Genomic DNA, 18,146 nt, shown 5'->3' on the forward strand with positions numbered 1-18,146 from the left:
CCAGATCACGATGTATCTGTAACTGACCCACTAATCAAATAGATAGTAATGCCTGCAAATAGAAATTACAGCAGTTCATGAATAACTCTGAATCAAGATAATGTCATTTGAGAAGGTTGCTAGATACTGATGATCCAGTATCTATTAATCATCTAGGTATCTTTGAATCTGCATACTGACTACTTTCTTAATGAACCGTCCCTGGTTAACTCTTAATCACCTGCCAAATGGAACCAAAAAAAGTAATATAACATTTATATTAGAATATATACTGTAGACATCAGTTACACGTAGCCCCATAATTAAAGTGAAGCAGCATATTGATTTGTTACTAGGCATGCATTACCACTAAATTACCTTGCCATTACATACCATGTTTGTGTCCCCTTGAGTAAAGCTGAGTCTCGTCCTACCAAAGTGGCAAGTAGATACTGAGATTTTACATAGAATTAGTTTGTGAATGCCATAAGCCAAAGACAGTAGAAATGTATGTTGTATATTAAATTTATTTCTAACTTTACAATTAAAGTATTCTGTATATTACAATAAACAATTCATATAATATACAGTATATATGTCCTGTTATATCTTTTGTTGGTTTTATTAATGTATGTAAGTCTGAAAAGTCAAGGACACAATGGAGAAATTGATGAAAACGTCCCCAAATATCCTGTACAGAACTGACAACTGAATAATAATATCTAGCAAACATTTAAAAAAGTTACAAAATAGTTAATAAACGTTAATATTCTTCTTTTAATCAATACAAAACTCATTTTAGGATGAGGACTATGTATAAATGGCATATCAATATAACAGTAAGCCTAAAACACAGGACTTACTCAACATTTGATAATAGGCTTAACTCAGTGTTTTCTTTGGCTCTGTACTGCAGTCTCCTCTACCATTGCCCAGTGTACTGCTCTGCGCCAGTGTTTCCACCCCACAGTGCTTTATGTCCTCTAAGAATTGGTCAGACACAGATTCACTGGAATCAGAGCCAGTCTCTGGTTCATGGTTAGGGTCAGGATCAACATCACAGCAAGAGCTGGGGTCTAAGCCAGTATCAGTGCCAGTGCCAAGACTCAAATCAGGGAAAATGCCAAGGTGAAATTCCTCCTCAGAACTGGACATCTGGTTTGCCTCCGAACTTTCATCAGGAAATTCCTCTGCTTTTTTATCTAGGTCAGAGACCTGTCCTTCCTGTTGCTCCTCGGTCTTTAGCCTCCTGCGGCTGATCAACTTCTGCAGCTGTAGCTTGCTGGTGAAGAAGATGCTACGCCAGCCCACCTCAAGTGCCAGGGATGCAACCTCAGCTGAAACTGTGTTGCAGCTCAGCCGCACTGCCTGCTCCCAAAACTCCTCTGACCCACATAGCTGAAGAGCAGAAGTAAAAAGCATAAGGAAGATTACAATGAAACCAAAGAGCTGATTTTTGTTATATACATATACTGTAGTTTAAAATTTTATAAAGCCATGTAAGAATAGAACAGTAGATTAGATTTAATTACAACAATTTATAATGATGTATTCAAATGATAAATGGGCAGAAGACAAAATGTGTAATGGTGAAGCCTTAAGTAATAGACTTAATGTTTCTTATCTCTGAATATAATTTTCTTTTGGCAGCATTTCTTGTTGTGTCTCTAGAACTCACCTGCCTGAACCTACGTGACGTTCGTCCAAGCTGGCCCACATCCTCTAGTTCTAGATAATTTATTATCCGTAGAAGTAAGGAGTCAGACAGGTGCTCCAGATAATCATAATGGCCTTGGCACAAAGCCTTGGTGTACAGCAAGATTCGACGGCCAAAAACCATACTGACCTCACCTGGGAAGAAGCCCATCATTTTAGCTGTCATTCATATTCAAGCATTAAGTTTGTTCTCCCATGCAATATTCACAACACTTAAATTAGGATCTGAGTACAGATCTCAATACACCTAAAACACTGTGTAATAAAAAGCATCCATTTCTGTTCAGGTCTACTGTTGACAGAACTTGCCAAAATTATCAATGGCTGTTGTTATTCAAGCCTAGATGATATGTACCAAGGAGTTGGGCAGTAAGTCTATTAAAAAATATGTATTCAGAAGGAATTAACAGACTTTGTGCTCATTTGTGACATCACTTTGCAAAACACACATAAACTTATGAACCGCTCATACTCACTGGCACAAAGCCACTATGAAGGCACCACCAACACTTCACATTTTTTTGAGGATATTCAAAAACAGTTCTGACTGGAGTGAGTTATTCCTGTTTAAATCACTCTTATGTTTAAAGGTGAGTTGAACACACAATCTACAGATCACAATAATTTTCACAACTCTCACCATGCCTTCATTTAAGGCCAGATGATGAGAGCAGCATATGGTTCTTAAGGACTCACTGATAAGCCTTTATCACAGCAGACATTTTGACTAGCCATAACAGGAAAAGCTAAAAACATTAACAATCTGTTCTATTTGAGTGTCTCAGTAAGCTTTGACAGTGAGCCACCAGGGCTCAACTAAAGCAGCTAAAGATGGAATTCCATCATTAATTTCATTACTAACACCCGTGCTTTTCCTACAGTGACATGTCAAAAATGTCTGTTCTCTGAATTGAGGTGGCAAATCAAACGCTTGAGACTTTAACATGCTGAAATTTGTGGGATGTGTTAAAGACACGGCACTGACTATCTCCTGAAGTCCTTACTCTGCAGCCAAGTGTCATCCAAGAAGTCCTGGTGAGACTCCTTCAGCTCTCCAGGCTTGGAGTACCTGTCCACAGTTCTCAGAGATATCTTCCACCATCTCCATATCACCTGAAAACGCCAAGTCAAAGTTTAGCTGGTGTTAGAAATAATTTAATAAAAAAGCTTTGAAAACCCACTGCTTGATTACACGTTATTTTTTTGTTACACCCTCTACACTACCACTACAGTATTGTGGTAGTTAATAAAGAAAACAGTCTAAGAAACGCATACACCCCCACCCACCCCTCCAACACACACACACACACATTTATATATATATATATATATATATATATATATATACACACACACACACAAAAAAAACACACAGTGAAACGTTTAACAATATGTGACGAATTAACATATTAACATACCCATTGAGTTCATTATAACTGTTAGTTTATATTGTCTTAATTGCAATGACAGTAAAGCAATAGAGTAAAGTAACGACACTAATTAAGACTAAGACATTTCTCTTTTATGTGTTCTGATGTAACCTAAATTTACTTCCTGTCCCCTTTCTCCTATGCTACTTTCATTACCTTTTTTTTTTTTTTGGCTTTTACCAATTTCTGTTTTAATTTATTTAAAGCTAGCTAGCTATTTGAAGCTAGCAGGAAACAGAAATTACGTTAAATAGTTAAGCTAGCTACCGCTAACGTTAAAACAATTTTCACGGTTGTAGCAAGCTAAGCTAACGTTAGTTTAGCGGTTACCGACCGTTATTGTTAACGTTCAGCGGTTGGTGCCGCTAATGAGCAGAGTCTTGCTCTTTAGATAAAGACTGATAGTTTTAAACAAGAGTATTGACAGTTCTTATCAAAAACATTAATACCTACACCTGACTTTGTGACGGTAAAATGATAAAAATTCTTGTTAGGTGGAGGACCCCGTCCAGAGATTTCAAACAGCGGGTCTGTTAAAAGAGACGCCATGTCAAAGTTTGTGTGTTGCCATGGTAACAGTGCTTCCTCAGCTGGAGAAGAGACGCGTGGTCCAAGCACGTGGTAGGAAATACAACATTTTGAAATTAAAAATTGTATAAAGAAAAGAAAGTTTCTTGACGTTATAACTAATAGAAATAAATATAGAGCTGTCCACTCAGTTGTTTACTTTAATAGTAATGTATTCTAATATAACAGACTTCCAACAAATTCTAAGTTTAGTTTTGGTGTTGACTTAACATAAGTTTATCTTAAAAACTTAGTTTATGTTTATGTCCATTTTGGTGGCTTAGTTTGTGGAATAATGTTATACTTTCTGAAATTTAGCCCACTCTCGTTGATAGAAATTAGCTGGATAAGATATTGATATCATCCATCAGTTCCAAAAGAAAATGATCATTATAACTTTCTTGTCGGCAGGAATAATTACACATCTGTTGTATAGGTCTGAAGGATTTAGAAAGACACTATTACAAATAGAGTTACACAAATTCATCATTGTAGTTAAAAATCTTTTAATTTATTTATACATATATTTATATATGTACACATTTACTTACCTATTCTTGTAAAGACAAGAAACACATTGTCAAATTCATTGTTAGTCATTGGTGGCACAATTAAGACCCTAGTTCTCCAGAGTCACAGGTGAACCTAATAATGTAATAATCCATTAATGAGTCTGTTCTTTGCCTTATTTTAAAGCAAAATGAAGGGAATTCAACATTTCTCTTCATCCTGTTCTTCTCTCCTAAGGCTTTTCGATCACAAGGCAAAGAAGAAGACATATATCAAGGGAGTGCGGTGAATACATATCAATGTTTGTTTTTTAGTCTGGGCAGGGTCTAGTAAACCTGTCATTCCCTGACAACAGGACAAGTCACCTGTAACCATGTGAAAAACTACTTCACTTGTTTTGAGGCAACCCCATTTGGATCACACCCACAACCCTGAAGCTTTCCTAACAATCTTTCCCTTTGTCTTTACCAAACTCCTGAAATATAGTGAACATCTGATAGATGCTCTTCTAACATCTTCAACCAGCAGCAGCAAGGTTACTGAGAGTATACTGAACAGTTTTATCATTGTTTTACAGATTAGGCAGGGTAGCAGAACAAAGAAATACTCATCTCACCGCCTGCACGTCTTGTCTCATTCCTCCATTTGTGCTCTAATAGACAGGCCTGCTTCTTTACCTGGTGGGCCAAAGCAACTGAAGTCTCTCCTAGCCTCATGCTGTCCCCTTTTTAACAATTTCACAAATATTTAAAGCAATGACTAAGAGTCCAGAATCAATGCTTCTCATCCACCTGCTTGGGATGTTATTCTAATGTAAAAAGACGTAGGTTTGGTTGCTTTGGGTAACTTAGACTCTTAGGAAAAGTACTCTGGATCTGTAAGTTAATAAAGAACATTTTGCACCTTAATGCCAGTATAGTAGCAATTATGCTAAAAGAACAAATAGAAATCCCTTTTGGAAATGAAATACCTGCATCACCATGGCTGCTTCAAACCATAGATCATGGATTTGGCTGGAACCCTGTTGATAATCTTAAAAGTGTATACCCTTACTTACCAAGATAGTTTGTAGTGGTTTTTTTTCCACAAGGTGTGTGTTAACTCAGTCCTTGTTATACATAACATATACTTAATTTCGATTACAAATGATATGCACAAAGCTTACAGTCATAAACAAAAAATAAAAAGCATAATATATTGTATATAGTCCAAACAGACCACCCCCAATAACAGTCCCTTAGTCTTCAGTATAGTCCTTTGTACTCCTTCATAGTGTTGTAAACTTTTTTTATGGAAAAAAAAAACAAAAAACATAAGTCTTTTTTTAAGAAATGTACTGCCACTAATTGTGTGACGAACGGGTGCGTTGAGTATGTGCTGCATGCTGCCCTCTGGTGGCGAAAACGTGGAGCTGTGCTACAGGAAAGGGTTGGTGGATGCACCCCCTGAGGGGAAAGACCCAGCTGGGGCTCCTGCCTGAAATAAGAGGAAAAAAAACATACTGCTGTAAGACAATCCCTTCAAATTAATTAAATGTTATAAATAACAATGTTTTCAGTGAAATAAGCCAGGTCAGTTCAGTTCAGTTCAGTCTGATAAAGTTCCTTTATAGACTTTTACACCTCTCTTAACATTCTTGAAAAAGTCAGGAAAACAAAAGAAAATCCATGCTCACCATGAATGGGTTATTGGACATGCCAGGGCCAGCCATGGGCTGCCCAAAGGGCGTCATGGAGGGCTTGTTCTGACTGTAGACTGGGAATGCAGGGCCTAGGGATGATAGCAGGCAAGGGATTTATAACAGGTTGAGTCTGCTCTGTCCAGTAGTCAAGTAATGTGTAATAAGAGTTTGCATTATTCTTTTATTTCATTGCAACTGTTAAATCAACAGGGTATGAAGAGAAAAGAATAAACAGTCATTTTACAATGATTTAAATTATGAGAGTTAGGTTTTAAAAATTCTAAGGGACTAAGACATAGGAGGGGAAAAAAATCAAGAGAGCCAAGCCCCAGGGTGTCAGCTTGCATTCAGGAGTGAACAGAGCTTTATGAGAGATGTCCCATTTTTCAGTGTGTTTTTGTGCCTTGTTCATAGCAGAACCCTAAAGCTTTGTACCCTAAATGCAACCTTTTGTCACTGTGCAGTAGCTGCCACTGGCAAGTCACAATTTTAATTTGCTGCAGCCACACTTAAACTTAATTCTCAATGCAGAGGGCCGTCTAAACAAATAGTAGATACAGTTCATGCTGGTGAAAAGGCAGATGACCTAGATCACTGACAGGTACTGCACAGGCGGAACAGGGTAAGAGGACAGAGGGACGTGGGAAGCCACTAACCATTAGACTGAGGGTGGTAGGCCCCAGGCTGAGCGTAAGGGATGGGGGCCTGGCCAGGGAATTGCTGCTGGAAGTTTCCGCTGAAACTGGTCGGGAGGCAGTAGGAAGATGCATTCCCAAAGCCGGCAGGCATGCTCATAGAGCCAGTACCAAACGATGCTATGAGACACACGAAGCATGTGTGTACAGTGAATATACACACACACCCACAACACACACACACACACACAAGGAGGAGTAAATTCTAGATACTTTGGCAAATCACAAAGCTACTTGGCAATGTAACCGGGTTACATCAAAGTAACACAAATGTCTAAGAAAAAACAGAGTCTTATAAATAACATCAAACTTGTGCACACACACACCTGCAGCTGGAGCTCTGCCATTGGTCTGGAAAGGGTTGGTGGCCATTTCCGGGGCAACGGCTGCAGCAACGAAGGGATTTGTGGATGGGACAGCTAGATAAAATACAGGAGTAATTTACCAAATGAGTCTTCAAACTACATGTGAAAATGTACCACTCTGAAAATGTACTTTCATTCTGTATGCATCACTGTAGTAGTAATCATTATTACCACCTCCAAAGCCAGGCTGCATGCTGGGTAACACAGGTGGATTCTGGGCTGGCGATGAACCAAGCACTGGTCCAAATATGTTCCTGTGAGACAATGCCCACATTAAATGTTTTTTGCAACCATGATGCATATGCAGTAAGTATGACAGGCATTCATTAACCTTCATGACTGATTCACTGACACTGTAAACATTTTGCCGCATTTCATTTTAAACAAACAGACTTTTGGTTGGAAAATATTGACTGGATTGGAGGATTTAAATTGGGATTTAAGTTTACGCATACTCATAGTATTTAATTAATATGATCAACCACCATTTGCCCATGTAAACATGATTCAACAACACACATTAAATACCAGATTAATGTTGTTAAAATGTAAAATTAATGTCAAACTAATATCTATACAGTATGTCCCGGTGCAGAGGTACCACGTGCAGGAAATGACCTGTTTCTGGCGAACATGTATTATCAGTGGTCTGCCAGTCTCTCACCCTTGCACATTGCTGCCTGTGGAGGCAGAGGAGCTGAGCTCGTTGTCTAACTCAGCCAGAGCAGCATAGCGGTCCTCTCTGCGGCTGCCTGTCTGGGACTGGGCAGGGACGGCACTAGACACTGACGGGATTGGCACCCCTCCTCCTTCCGAGAATTAGAAATTAAAAAAAAAAAAAAAGATACTCAAACATCATACACAACACACATACTCATGTAATAAAAAGAGAAGGAAATAACTGATGACTCAGAGAAAAGCTTGGTATTTTGTAACAGACATACAATGTGAGGTTTAGAACTAAATGTCCACTGGGTGTCTCCCTCCACAGCTCTTCTGAGATGTCTTTTTCAAAGTAATTCAAACTGAAAGGATAGTGGTGTGTTCCCAACACAGCTAACAGCTTATCATGTCTCAATAGTGCAAAAACCTTTGAAATGTTATCCTAGAGAAATTTATTTCTATCAAGTTTTTAACAGTTGCTTAGCAACAGCAGCAGTGATGGCCAGCACACACTCTGAGCATCTGATGGGGATTTCTGGATTCATAAAGGGCTTGCACAGTGGACACAGTGGGTGAAAAATGAATAAGAAAAATATTGGGCTGAGGGTGAGTGTGTGTGGAGAGGGTGGAGAAAAGCAATGGTGGGGAGGGGGGTACCTGATGAAAAGGACTTTGAGGGGGGTGACGTGCTCAGATGGGATGGAATTGCAGTGTTTCCAAATGCCTCAAAGTTGGCAAAGTTGGTGTTTGAATTACCCTGAGGTGCTGCAGCCACACAAAAGGAAACATTAACACAGGCAATGAATGTGGAAATAAAAACAATGGCAGGGCAATGCATGGGCTGATGAAAAACCAAAGAACACATATTGTTAAATATTGGTACTCAGCTAACCTTTGAGTGAAATACTGGACCTTTTGAGACCTTTGAGAGAAAGCTATCTCACCTGATTGGCTTGAAAAATGTGCAAAGTTGGCAAAGTTGGAAGAGCTGGCAGTTTGAGTGGGTGGAGCGGCAAAGATGTCTCCTCCCAGGTCTGAGAGCAAGTCAAACTTCTTCTCCTGAGCAGTGATGTGGGCCTGTGAACGACCTAGCCCTGGAGACTGGGTGGTAGTAGCAGAAAAGAAAAACAGGTTTCGAAACTTTTCTCCTTCTAAATTCCAAAAATAGACCGTGTGAACTGGGTAATATTTAATGGGCTCAGTGTGAATTTCTGTTACCTGGCGCAGAGGGGTCTTGTTGAGCTGCAGGGTTTTGAGGGGTTGCACCTCTGGGGTGCTACCAGTGCTGCTGGCTGAGGAGCCCGACACAGAGGCCTGGACAGCTGCTACTGCCCTTGCCTGGTCTGGAGGAACATACCTAGACATTCAGGAAAGAGCACAAACACAAATGCACAGACATTAGTCGACCAGACTAATATCTAATATATATCTAATATATATCAGGAAATATATTTTTGGATGTCTAATGATGTTTTGAAGAGTTTTTGTGTATAGGGCTATAATTAATTTGATTGAAATGATTATGTTGAGCCAATTTTTCATATTGGACCTTCCTTCCCTCATACACAGGAGTGTCTGAAGGTTGGGCTGTCTTTAAACTGCAGTTAAAGAGGAAAGTGACACGTGAGCATAAAAAAATCCAGGACAATGAAGCGCATGCTATCATACTGAATCATATGGTTAACCAAGTCCATAACTGCTAAATGGATTTTGGCAGAGGTGACACTCTCAGAACTCTTTTCCTTTGCATCACAGCCGATAGTAACACATCAGCATAACCCAATGACCTGCAGAACTTCTGACACTGACTTTACTATCTTTCCAACAACATTATTTAAAGCAGTGTGCACCTACTTAAATCAACCATTCAGCCATTTATAAAATGTGTGTCCAGGGGGTGAAGAGATGAAATAAGAGCTGTCATGAATGCTGCTTGATCCTGGTGTGTTCTTTTAACATCAGATTTCAATGTGTTCAAAACTTATCAAGCAAACCAACAAAAAAATATGTTACCATCTTTTCTTTTCGTATTTTTCCTGAAGGAACTCTTTTACTTTCTGTGGTTCTCGGAAATCTGGAACAACTGATGTCCTGTCGTCATAGAGGCCCAACCAGATGTGTTTACAGACCTACAGGGGGGGCAGAGGAATGAGGAGAGTGGGTGGTAAGGAAGGGATTGGGGTGGGGGTGGTGGCAAAGCCGGGAGAGAGGTGAGAGAAAGTAAAGGGAAGGGGGGGAGGGGATGACGAGAAACGGGAGAGAAAAAAAAGGGGGGGAGAGAGGAATGCCAATAAAGTTGACTAAGCAGTGCTAAAAAATGCCAAGATATCACCACAGAATAAGACACAGATATCCATGACTCTAAAAATAACATTTAACAACATGAAATGTGGGGCAGAGTCTTTTTTGTAAAGTGTACATGATACCTCATTGCTGTGTTTCTGTAGGAACTCAATTTCCTGCTGTGTGAATGTGGTCATAGAGATGGACTTCACTCTGTGTGGGGGATTCAGTCCTCGCCTGTGGGTGGAGGAGGTATACGTTAGCTAAGAGCAAGAGAAGCAGGATGCAACCCAGTGCTACTCATGTGACATGAAATAACACAAACCAAAGACACAAACGACCTTTCACGGTTCTTTTTTTTTTCAGGGTGAAAACATGCACGAGCACTTTATGCTTGGGACATGGCAGCCGAGTGTAAATACGAGCATTTCACAGACACGTCTAAAATGTAAATCAACAAACATCAGAGGTAAGTATTTAGTCACATGTTTTTAAGAGAACATAGAACTTTTTTTTTTTAATTAATTCTCAACTAATGTCATTTTAAATTAACTAGATTCTACAAGATAAAAGAAATATGATGAGACGATATTAAGAAACATTTATAACATTTGTCAAACTAACCATAAAGTTACATCAGCATCTCTCTTAAACTGTTTCAACAATAATAATGACGGTAGAATTTATTGCAGGGCTGTTGTGTTAAACTGAATTAGTTTTTGTTAGATGTACCAAACAAAACTAAGTGTAAGTGTGTATTTATAGTGTAAATAAATACTGTTAACCCCAGTGGATTTTTTCATGTTTTATTGCTTTATAAAATTAAATCACGGCAGATGAATTTAGGATTTTTTGACACCGATTGAGTGTGAAAGTTAAAACTAATCTCTACATATTAATCTAACCTTGGTATATAACAGAATAAGTAACTGCATAAATATTTGCCATTTTTACTGTGAAAATGACATTATGCGGTGCAGCCAATTGTTTTAAAGGCAAAACAGAAATTTTATGTGTATGTTTGAGATGTGCAAGTGACATTAGCTTAAATCCCCTCATGTTTGGAAAGTTTTCATGACCAAAAAAAAGGAATAGAAAAGAATAATCTGTGACAAGGCTGTTGAAAAGCAACAATCAAAGGCAAGGGGCAAAAGCCAAGTTTAAATATAACATCATTTAAAATCACAAGTTTGTGCCAAGATGGTTTAAATCTGTCCAGCATACAACACCCTCTATCCTTAAACCCTCATCACAGAAGAAAAAGTCCACAAACACTTTCATATCCCTCAAGTTTATGGTGAGGTCAATCATGGAAAGAGTAATTAATAGTTGTACAGCAGCTTTGAGTCTGCGGCCTTCGAAAGCTGAACTTCTGTGTGAGAAGGATACGAGGGAAGTTGGCCACCAAGAGACATGAGGCAACTCTGAGGGAACTACGTGGTTCCATGTCTGAGATGGGTCAAGAGTGCTGTCCACAACTGTTGCTGGACCAGCTGCAGCTTTATGGCAGACTGATGAAGACAAAACCACTAATGAACAAAAAAAAAAAGTCACATTACATCTGGGCTAGTGTTCGGCTGAGAGAGATGTGGACGACTCTGAAACAAAGCGGAAGAAAGCTATGGTCTGATGAGATCAAACAATCAATCTCCAACAGGAAGGCTCGTTGAAGCAGAAGGTCAAATGAATTTAGCTCACTAAAGAGAGGAAAACCTGCTGCAGTCTGTAACAAGAATGAATGAAAACCAACAGTGTTATTGTCCTTGTGTGGCTAAGTTGGAGTCCAGAGTTTGTGGCTGCTTTTGAAAATTGCTGTTCTCTACCACTTCAGAGCACTTTAACAGTTTTGTAAAGAAGAATGAGGAAAACACACAACGTCCAGATGAGCACAGCTGATACAGACCTGTCCACAAGACTCAAGACTGGAGCAGTTGCCTTTGTTACATAACACTGACTTCAGGAGGGTGAATACTCATGTAATCGATTATACTGTACTTCATTTAGATGATGTGGTAGATGTTTGACATTGAAGTGTCACTTTTTATTGATCAGTGTCAGAAAGGCCCAATTAACCCGCTGTAATTTAATGTTGCAAAACAATAAATGAAGGGGAAAAGGTGCAACGGGGTGAACACCTTTTATAAGCAGTGTATTTTAAAACTGATGGCAACAGTTCAAAAGTTAGTTACACCAATTTCCACTGTTTTACTTTTGATGTGCCTCTGACCTCATTCTGTGCAGCTGAAAAATGAATATGTGCATGAACTCATATAACTACACATTCAGCATTTGATCTCTTCAGTGTCTTTTTAGCTAAATGTTGATTACCTTGTATACATACTAATACAGAATACAATGTATGGTGTCTGATCCTGATGGGGGAGACACACACACACACACACACACACACAGTAGCAGCTTATATTTAAAGGGTAAATACTCCACATACAGCCACTATACACCGGCTGGATGTATACTATGAACAGTTTCGACAAGTAAAACACATGTAGCTCACTAACAGCAAGATCAGCAGAAATGTTGGCCCCATGTGAACAACTAACTGGGCGTGGGCAGTGAGGATATTGCATAAATCAGACTCGTTTCCTAGATCCTGGTTATGATTTCATAAGAATCAGCGTTTCTGATGAAGAAGTAGTTTCCTCAGACAGCAGCAAAAACACGACCCACTTCCCCGCTCCGTCCTCCGACCACCTGGAGAGTCCCACCCTGCTCCTGCTTATCTAGAGGTGTGTGTGTACATGTGTGTGTACATGTGTGTGTACATGTGTGTGTACACGTGTGTGTTTGCGACATGCCTTGTCGGAGGTCGAGCTAAAGTTCAGCCACAGGTGGTGCCTCTGTGAGGGGCTGTTTTTGAGCAAGGTGCTCACATATTTGACTGGTCGGTGTATGAACCCAGCGCTTGGCGAGCTAACCCTGACCACCCTGACAATGAGCCACGGACACCTCCCGTAACACCCCGGCTAAACCAGTCCGTCACTCCGCATCTGATCCCTGGCGCAAAGCTGACAACAAACCCAAGTGCTGACACGGCCCGGCCCGGCCCGGCCCGGCCCGAGAGCAGCGTCAGCGTCACCTGTCCCGACTTTACCGCTAGCCAACAGGCTAACGGTACCGCCGAGTCAGTGGGGGACCGCACCGATCCGGAACCGACAGCGGTGCCGTGTCGTTGCCCGCTGGGCCCTGCAAACGATAAAGATAACACCGTGACCCAGAAGATAACTCACAGGATCCCGGAGCAGGTGGTACAGACGAAGGAGCCCACTGTCATGTTGACATAGGTCGGGCCGCGCTGGTCGCAGTCGAAGCATTTCCTATTCGCGGGCAGGCTAGTCATTTCCCGGAGCATCTTCAGATGGGTCTCCTCCTGCTTTCGCTTCGCACTCGTCGCCATGGCCGAAAACTGCGGGCTGGTATCACCGGGGAGGAAGTCTGGTCCAGAGACCGGGGCAGGGTGGGTGTCCTCGGGGCAGACTTGCCGCGTACGACGGCGGGGGCCAGGCGGACACCTTGCTGGGAGGTCTATCGGGGAGACGGAGACTGACTGCCTGCTTCTTCTACCGCGGGGAAGCAGGGGGAGCCAGGCCGGCTCCGCGCACACCGGCGCCACCTGCTGGCTCGGAATGACGCCTCGTATTTTGGTGAAAACTCAACACTTCTTTTGAAATATTTCAGAACAAACATCGGATGTGTTGAGTTTCCAGTGTTTGGCCCAACTTTCATCCAAACATACTTGCAATAAGACCATCACACAGGCAAATAAACGTCAGATTATTTTACTTGAACAGGAAAAAAACAGCATACATATACGATCTTCATATAAAGCATAGATTTTAGTCTGTGTATACTGTTTTTACACATCTTTACATGGATGTAAACATCTCACTATCTCTTTCAAACATGATTTTGACATTCACTTTAGTGAATGTTTTAAAATTCAAGTCTCCGGTCTCTGCCTTGGCACCCTTTACACAACAGGTGCTCATTGAATATCTAGTGATGAGACATCCCCTGTCTCCAGTTTTGGCGTGGGGGAAGTCCTCCCCGACAGCGATCACACTGTTCCCTTTCATAGCTGTCCGCCGCCTGCTCTGCTTTTCTTGGTGGCTTTACAGGAAACTGATGGATGGACTGAAGGACTCCTCAGTGTACTGTATTGTTGCAGACACTGCTGTTCAGACAAGATCAGATTATTGTATTGTCAGTGGGGGTTGTGCTCCCATGCAGAGACAAAAACTTGAAGTAAGTGTCTTGCAAGATGCCTGTTTTGGTCTCTTCTACATTGGGTCAAAAAAAAACAAAAAAACTAAAAGGCACTTGGAAAAGCACAGTACTCTGTAAATGCACAACTATTTTCCAACATGTAAAGCTGCTGCCTCTGGAACAGTTGAAATCTCTCGATTATTATTGGCCCTACCGACTTTCTCTCAGCGCTGGAATGTAGCATGATGGTGTGTTAAAAACAAAATCATGTTGTGGCACAAATGCAAGATTGGGATTACAGATTTGAAGACTGTCTGTCAAATTGGTACACAGTTGTTGTTTTTTTTTTTTTTTAGATGTATGGACGGGGAGATGGAAGAAAAAAACGTCCTTCCTCTGTTGGTGGAGACAGCAAGCAGCAGACGGTGGTGGCCTTATTTTAACTTCGGTCTCTTTGTGTTGCTGGTTAAAGAGTCTGCAGCTTCCACAGGCTAGAGGAAGAAAGACAAAGCACAGCCGTTCAGACAGATCAACACACCGGACTTGAATCCACTGAAAATTTCTATTAATTCTGATTTTTATTTTCCCCAGGAACAAAAACAAAGACCAAATTGTCCCGCTATATGGCTGCCTGACTGGAAAAGAAGTCATGATTGAGCCACATGTTTCAAAGGTCATTTTAAATAGTTTTCTTTTTTATTTAATCATCATAAATCTTCATCTAATAATAATAAAAATCCAAAATCATTTTAACAGGCTTTAAGAATGCACATATTAAAAATCATTATTGTTGATGATTATTATAATATGTTCACCTGCTCCCTCTTTCTGGTAACTCTGAAGAAGTCCTCCATTCGGGTTTGCCTGCTACATCCCGCTGCTTTTTCCTTTTCCCGCTCCTCCCGCGTCTTACGAAACTTCTCCATTCGACTACGGACCCTCTCCACCCTAAAAACATGAATACAGTTCATACTAGTCTGTGAAAGAGACATGGAAGCATGAAGACATGGAGGCTGGGCTTGAGCAAAAAGAAGGCCATTATGAGTACGTACTTTACATGTTTGTCATGACACAGAAACCTAACCAAGGCTTCTTCATCTGGCTCAGTCCAGTTGAGTTCAGGGGTTACAATCTGTGGTTCATCCAAGAATAAGTTCCGTGCTTCTTTGTACTTCCAGAAATGTGGCACAGGATGGGTCTGAAGGGAAGCCGTTATTAGTACTTTTTTAGATCTTACATCTTTTGGTAAAGCGATGTACAGAAAGAACAACAAAGACCACTAATAGTCCATCTAGTACCTTTCTTTTGATGTGCAAAACCACATTCTCAATAGTGCGGTGCTCCTGGATCAGTGTCAGCGCTCTCTTAGGACCCAAACCAGCTATCTTGTCACAGTAGTCACAGCCCAACAAAATACACAGGTCAACAAACTGGTGGAAGGAAATTGCAAAGGAGGGAAAGTTGGGGAACCTATTTCTGTAGATGATACTGTATGTTTTCAAAGACATCTTAACAAATGTCTCAGTCTTACCTCCTCATGACTGATTTGGAGTATCTCTAACAGCTTGGGTAAAGAATATTCAGTCACTTCACTGTGAAGAAGATGAGGAACAGCTCAGCATTTGATCAGTTTGGGAACAACCTAGTCCATCCTTCAATTTAAGTAATAGACTGGATTTTTGTATTTAACAAATAATGAATGAATAAAAAGAGGCTTGGGGTCAGATATATTTACCTATGCATACTACGATATGCATTGGAAAATTGACAACATCAATGTGCATTATACTAGCAACTGCATTAAACCATCCTTTGAGTAACTCATGAATTACACAGATCATACCTGTCCTTCTTGGCGTTCAGTTGGCGAATAAGAACATTGGCTCCAAACGGCAGTGAGTCCATGTCCTCTGACGCTGCCGCATCCGCGGTCCCCGTTCTCACCAGCCAGGCGCACATTGCCTCAGCGTCCCCTGGAGCCTGAAGCACAAGACACAGAGAAAGAGAGGGGAATAAAAAATGAAAATGCAGGCAATGCAAGACAGGAAGAGACGAGAAGAGAGACATGAATATGTATATGTATATATAAAAACAGATCATACCTGGATGTATGGTACACCGAGAAGTGTCAGGAGATTGAAGTAATCCTTGGTTTCGGATGATGCTACAATTACCACAAAAGAATCACTTAAGATTCACTTAATAAACACTGACATTTAAATAATATCTCCAGTGCAAATCTCAGGGATGTAAGGAGTAAGGAGAGTACTGGACCTGCATTTTTTTGTTTCCATTTGGATTTACCTGTGCCCGTGCGGTTTGAAGATCTCCAACCAGCTGCCTGAGCTCGTTTCTCAAGCTGCAGAAAGAACAGCAACTTAGATTAGCATGGGTCACAGTTATCTGTATCACTCTATTGTATCTGCTTTATCTATCATATCGAACCAGTTAATCAAATGCACCTTCACTTCCTTCTTTTAAATAGTTTCTTAAGTCAACATATGCAAGAGACCAGTTCTACTGCCATTGTGAGCACATGAGGGAAGAATTCAGATTAGGCTGTAACTGTCTTATACACAACATGAGGATATAGTTAGAATCAGGTTGGGTAGAGAGATACAGACTCAGAGTGTCACTTACAACAGCTGCCTTTTCCCTGGGAGGCTTTCCGTCGAACACAAATACTGGTTTTATGCCATGCTCCAGGAAGGTGAGTGTGCGGAAGAAGAGACCTGTCAGGGGGCTAGAGAGAAGAATTAAAAGGTCAGTTTACACAAAATGAGCTCACATACATCAAGTGACCAGAAATCATAAAAAAAATAAAAAAATAAAATAAAACAAAACTGAGAAACATTGTTTTTAATTGTGGTTTAATGGTTGTTGTTTGTGGCGTTGAATTGCATCATTCATAAATTAATAGAAACATCGATGGGTGATCCAGGGGCTCACCTTAGTGTCGGGGTCGCTGCACGGAACTGGTTCACAACAATAGAGGTATCCAGGGCAATTACTTTTCCTGTGGAGTAAAACACAGCACCAGCCTCATAAGCATGAAACAATACAATACTACAATACTACTACAATAAAATAATAATTTTCATAGAGTCATAAATGGCTCATCTATCATACACACTTTGAAAACTTTTTAATTACAGCCATTCAAGAGCAGGATTCAAATACATCTCCACTGTGAAGCACTGTTACTTCCTTCAAACAAGTTTGCTCCTCTGTATTTCAGGTGTGTCAGTCCATTACATAACCATGGAGGCATTGTGACAGTGCTTCATTTACCTGGAGCAGACGCTCAGTTCAATTTACTGACTTAAAGACACCTTATATCTCCATTAATGTTTCTAACAGTGGTTGTTGTCATCTGAAGCTGGCTTTATGTTTTATATCTAAAATCTATCAAAAGTGTGTCACTCACAAATGTAGCCGGTCAGCAAGTGAAGTACAAGTACAATGTACACTACATACTCGAGTAAAACACAAGCAGCTCAAAACTGTACTTGAGTAAATGCTGTTAGTTTCCATGTTTGTGGTGGCAGCATTTTACTGCTACTACTTTTTGCGTGAACATGTTTTAAAGGGCGTGGCGGCGCTTTAAAGACGTTTCGTGGTGTCCGCTGGTAAAATTAGCATCACAGCTAGCTGAGCTCCCAAGTGACTGTATGCTAACGTTAGCCATCGGCTGCATCAGCTGATTAACACGCCCTGCTAACAACGCGAAGAAATGTGCTGCAGGTCACCTGAGTAGTCACTGATATCCCTACGAGAAATGGCACCGGGGGCATCCGAGCGGATCAGGTCTGCCAGCTTCGTGATGCCCATGGTCCTGCCGGCACCACGGATCTGTTTGAGGGGGGTCTCCGACAGAAGACCATAACAAGAAGTCAGCGTTAGGTTTCACCCTAATCGATTCCCGATTGGGCCCCGATGATCTAAGGTTGTAAAAACGACCTGCTCTTTAATTCAACGGTGCATCCCTACATATCTTTCCTTTTAAAAAGCACTTCCTGGTGCTGCACATCAG

At 40.8% G+C, this 18,146-nt stretch overlaps 3 protein-coding genes across 6 annotated transcripts; all 3 read right to left on the reverse strand.

The window, feature by feature from the left end:
• Positions 1 to 730: 730 nt before the first annotated feature.
• On the reverse strand, positions 731 to 3,730 carry fbxo36b (F-box protein 36b). The gene is made up of 4 exons (XM_071490550.1): positions 3,579 to 3,730; positions 2,700 to 2,808; positions 1,658 to 1,830; positions 731 to 1,377 (listed from the first exon to the last, which is right to left on the reverse strand). The coding sequence occupies exons 1-4, from the start codon at positions 3,672 to 3,674 to the stop codon at positions 862 to 864; spliced, it is 894 nt and encodes a 297-aa protein (XP_071346651.1). The 5' UTR covers positions 3,675 to 3,730; the 3' UTR covers positions 731 to 861.
• Positions 3,731 to 5,378: 1,648 nt separating this feature from the next.
• On the reverse strand, positions 5,379 to 13,458 carry agfg1b (ArfGAP with FG repeats 1b). 4 transcript variants are annotated; one of them, XM_071490545.1, is made up of 12 exons: positions 13,138 to 13,458; positions 10,033 to 10,126; positions 9,620 to 9,735; positions 8,825 to 8,963; positions 8,551 to 8,707; positions 8,264 to 8,371; positions 7,608 to 7,752; positions 7,118 to 7,197; positions 6,905 to 6,997; positions 6,540 to 6,698; positions 5,878 to 5,972; positions 5,379 to 5,678 (listed from the first exon to the last, which is right to left on the reverse strand). In XM_071490545.1, exons 1-12 carry the CDS (start codon positions 13,302 to 13,304, stop codon positions 5,619 to 5,621), a joined length of 1,413 nt encoding a protein of 470 aa, XP_071346646.1. In that variant the 5' UTR covers positions 13,305 to 13,458; the 3' UTR covers positions 5,379 to 5,618. The 4 variants fall into 4 exon arrangements, with proteins under 4 accessions (XP_071346646.1, XP_071346642.1, XP_071346645.1 ...); XM_071490541.1 differs by having other exon boundaries at positions 7,608 to 7,749; positions 13,138 to 13,441; XM_071490544.1 differs by lacking the exon at positions 8,264 to 8,371 and having other exon boundaries at positions 7,608 to 7,749; positions 13,138 to 13,441.
• A 212-nt stretch (positions 13,459 to 13,670) lies between these two features.
• On the reverse strand, positions 13,671 to 18,140 carry LOC139628652 (probable flap endonuclease 1 homolog). The gene is made up of 11 exons (XM_071490547.1): positions 17,863 to 18,140; positions 17,063 to 17,129; positions 16,754 to 16,856; positions 16,418 to 16,472; positions 16,216 to 16,277; positions 15,957 to 16,093; positions 15,645 to 15,705; positions 15,412 to 15,543; positions 15,166 to 15,311; positions 14,929 to 15,061; positions 13,671 to 14,604 (listed from the first exon to the last, which is right to left on the reverse strand). The coding sequence occupies exons 1-11, from the start codon at positions 17,942 to 17,944 to the stop codon at positions 14,548 to 14,550; spliced, it is 1,035 nt and encodes a 344-aa protein (XP_071346648.1). The 5' UTR covers positions 17,945 to 18,140; the 3' UTR covers positions 13,671 to 14,547.
• Positions 18,141 to 18,146: the final 6 nt, after the last annotated feature.

The sequence above is a fragment of the Trachinotus anak genome, unplaced genomic scaffold (assembly GCF_046630095.1).
Source record: "Trachinotus anak isolate AG129_WGS33_773 ecotype Australia unplaced genomic scaffold, CSIRO_AGI_Tana_v1 ptg000012l, whole genome shotgun sequence".
Classification (NCBI taxonomy): domain Eukaryota; kingdom Metazoa; phylum Chordata; class Actinopteri; order Carangiformes; family Carangidae; genus Trachinotus; species Trachinotus anak.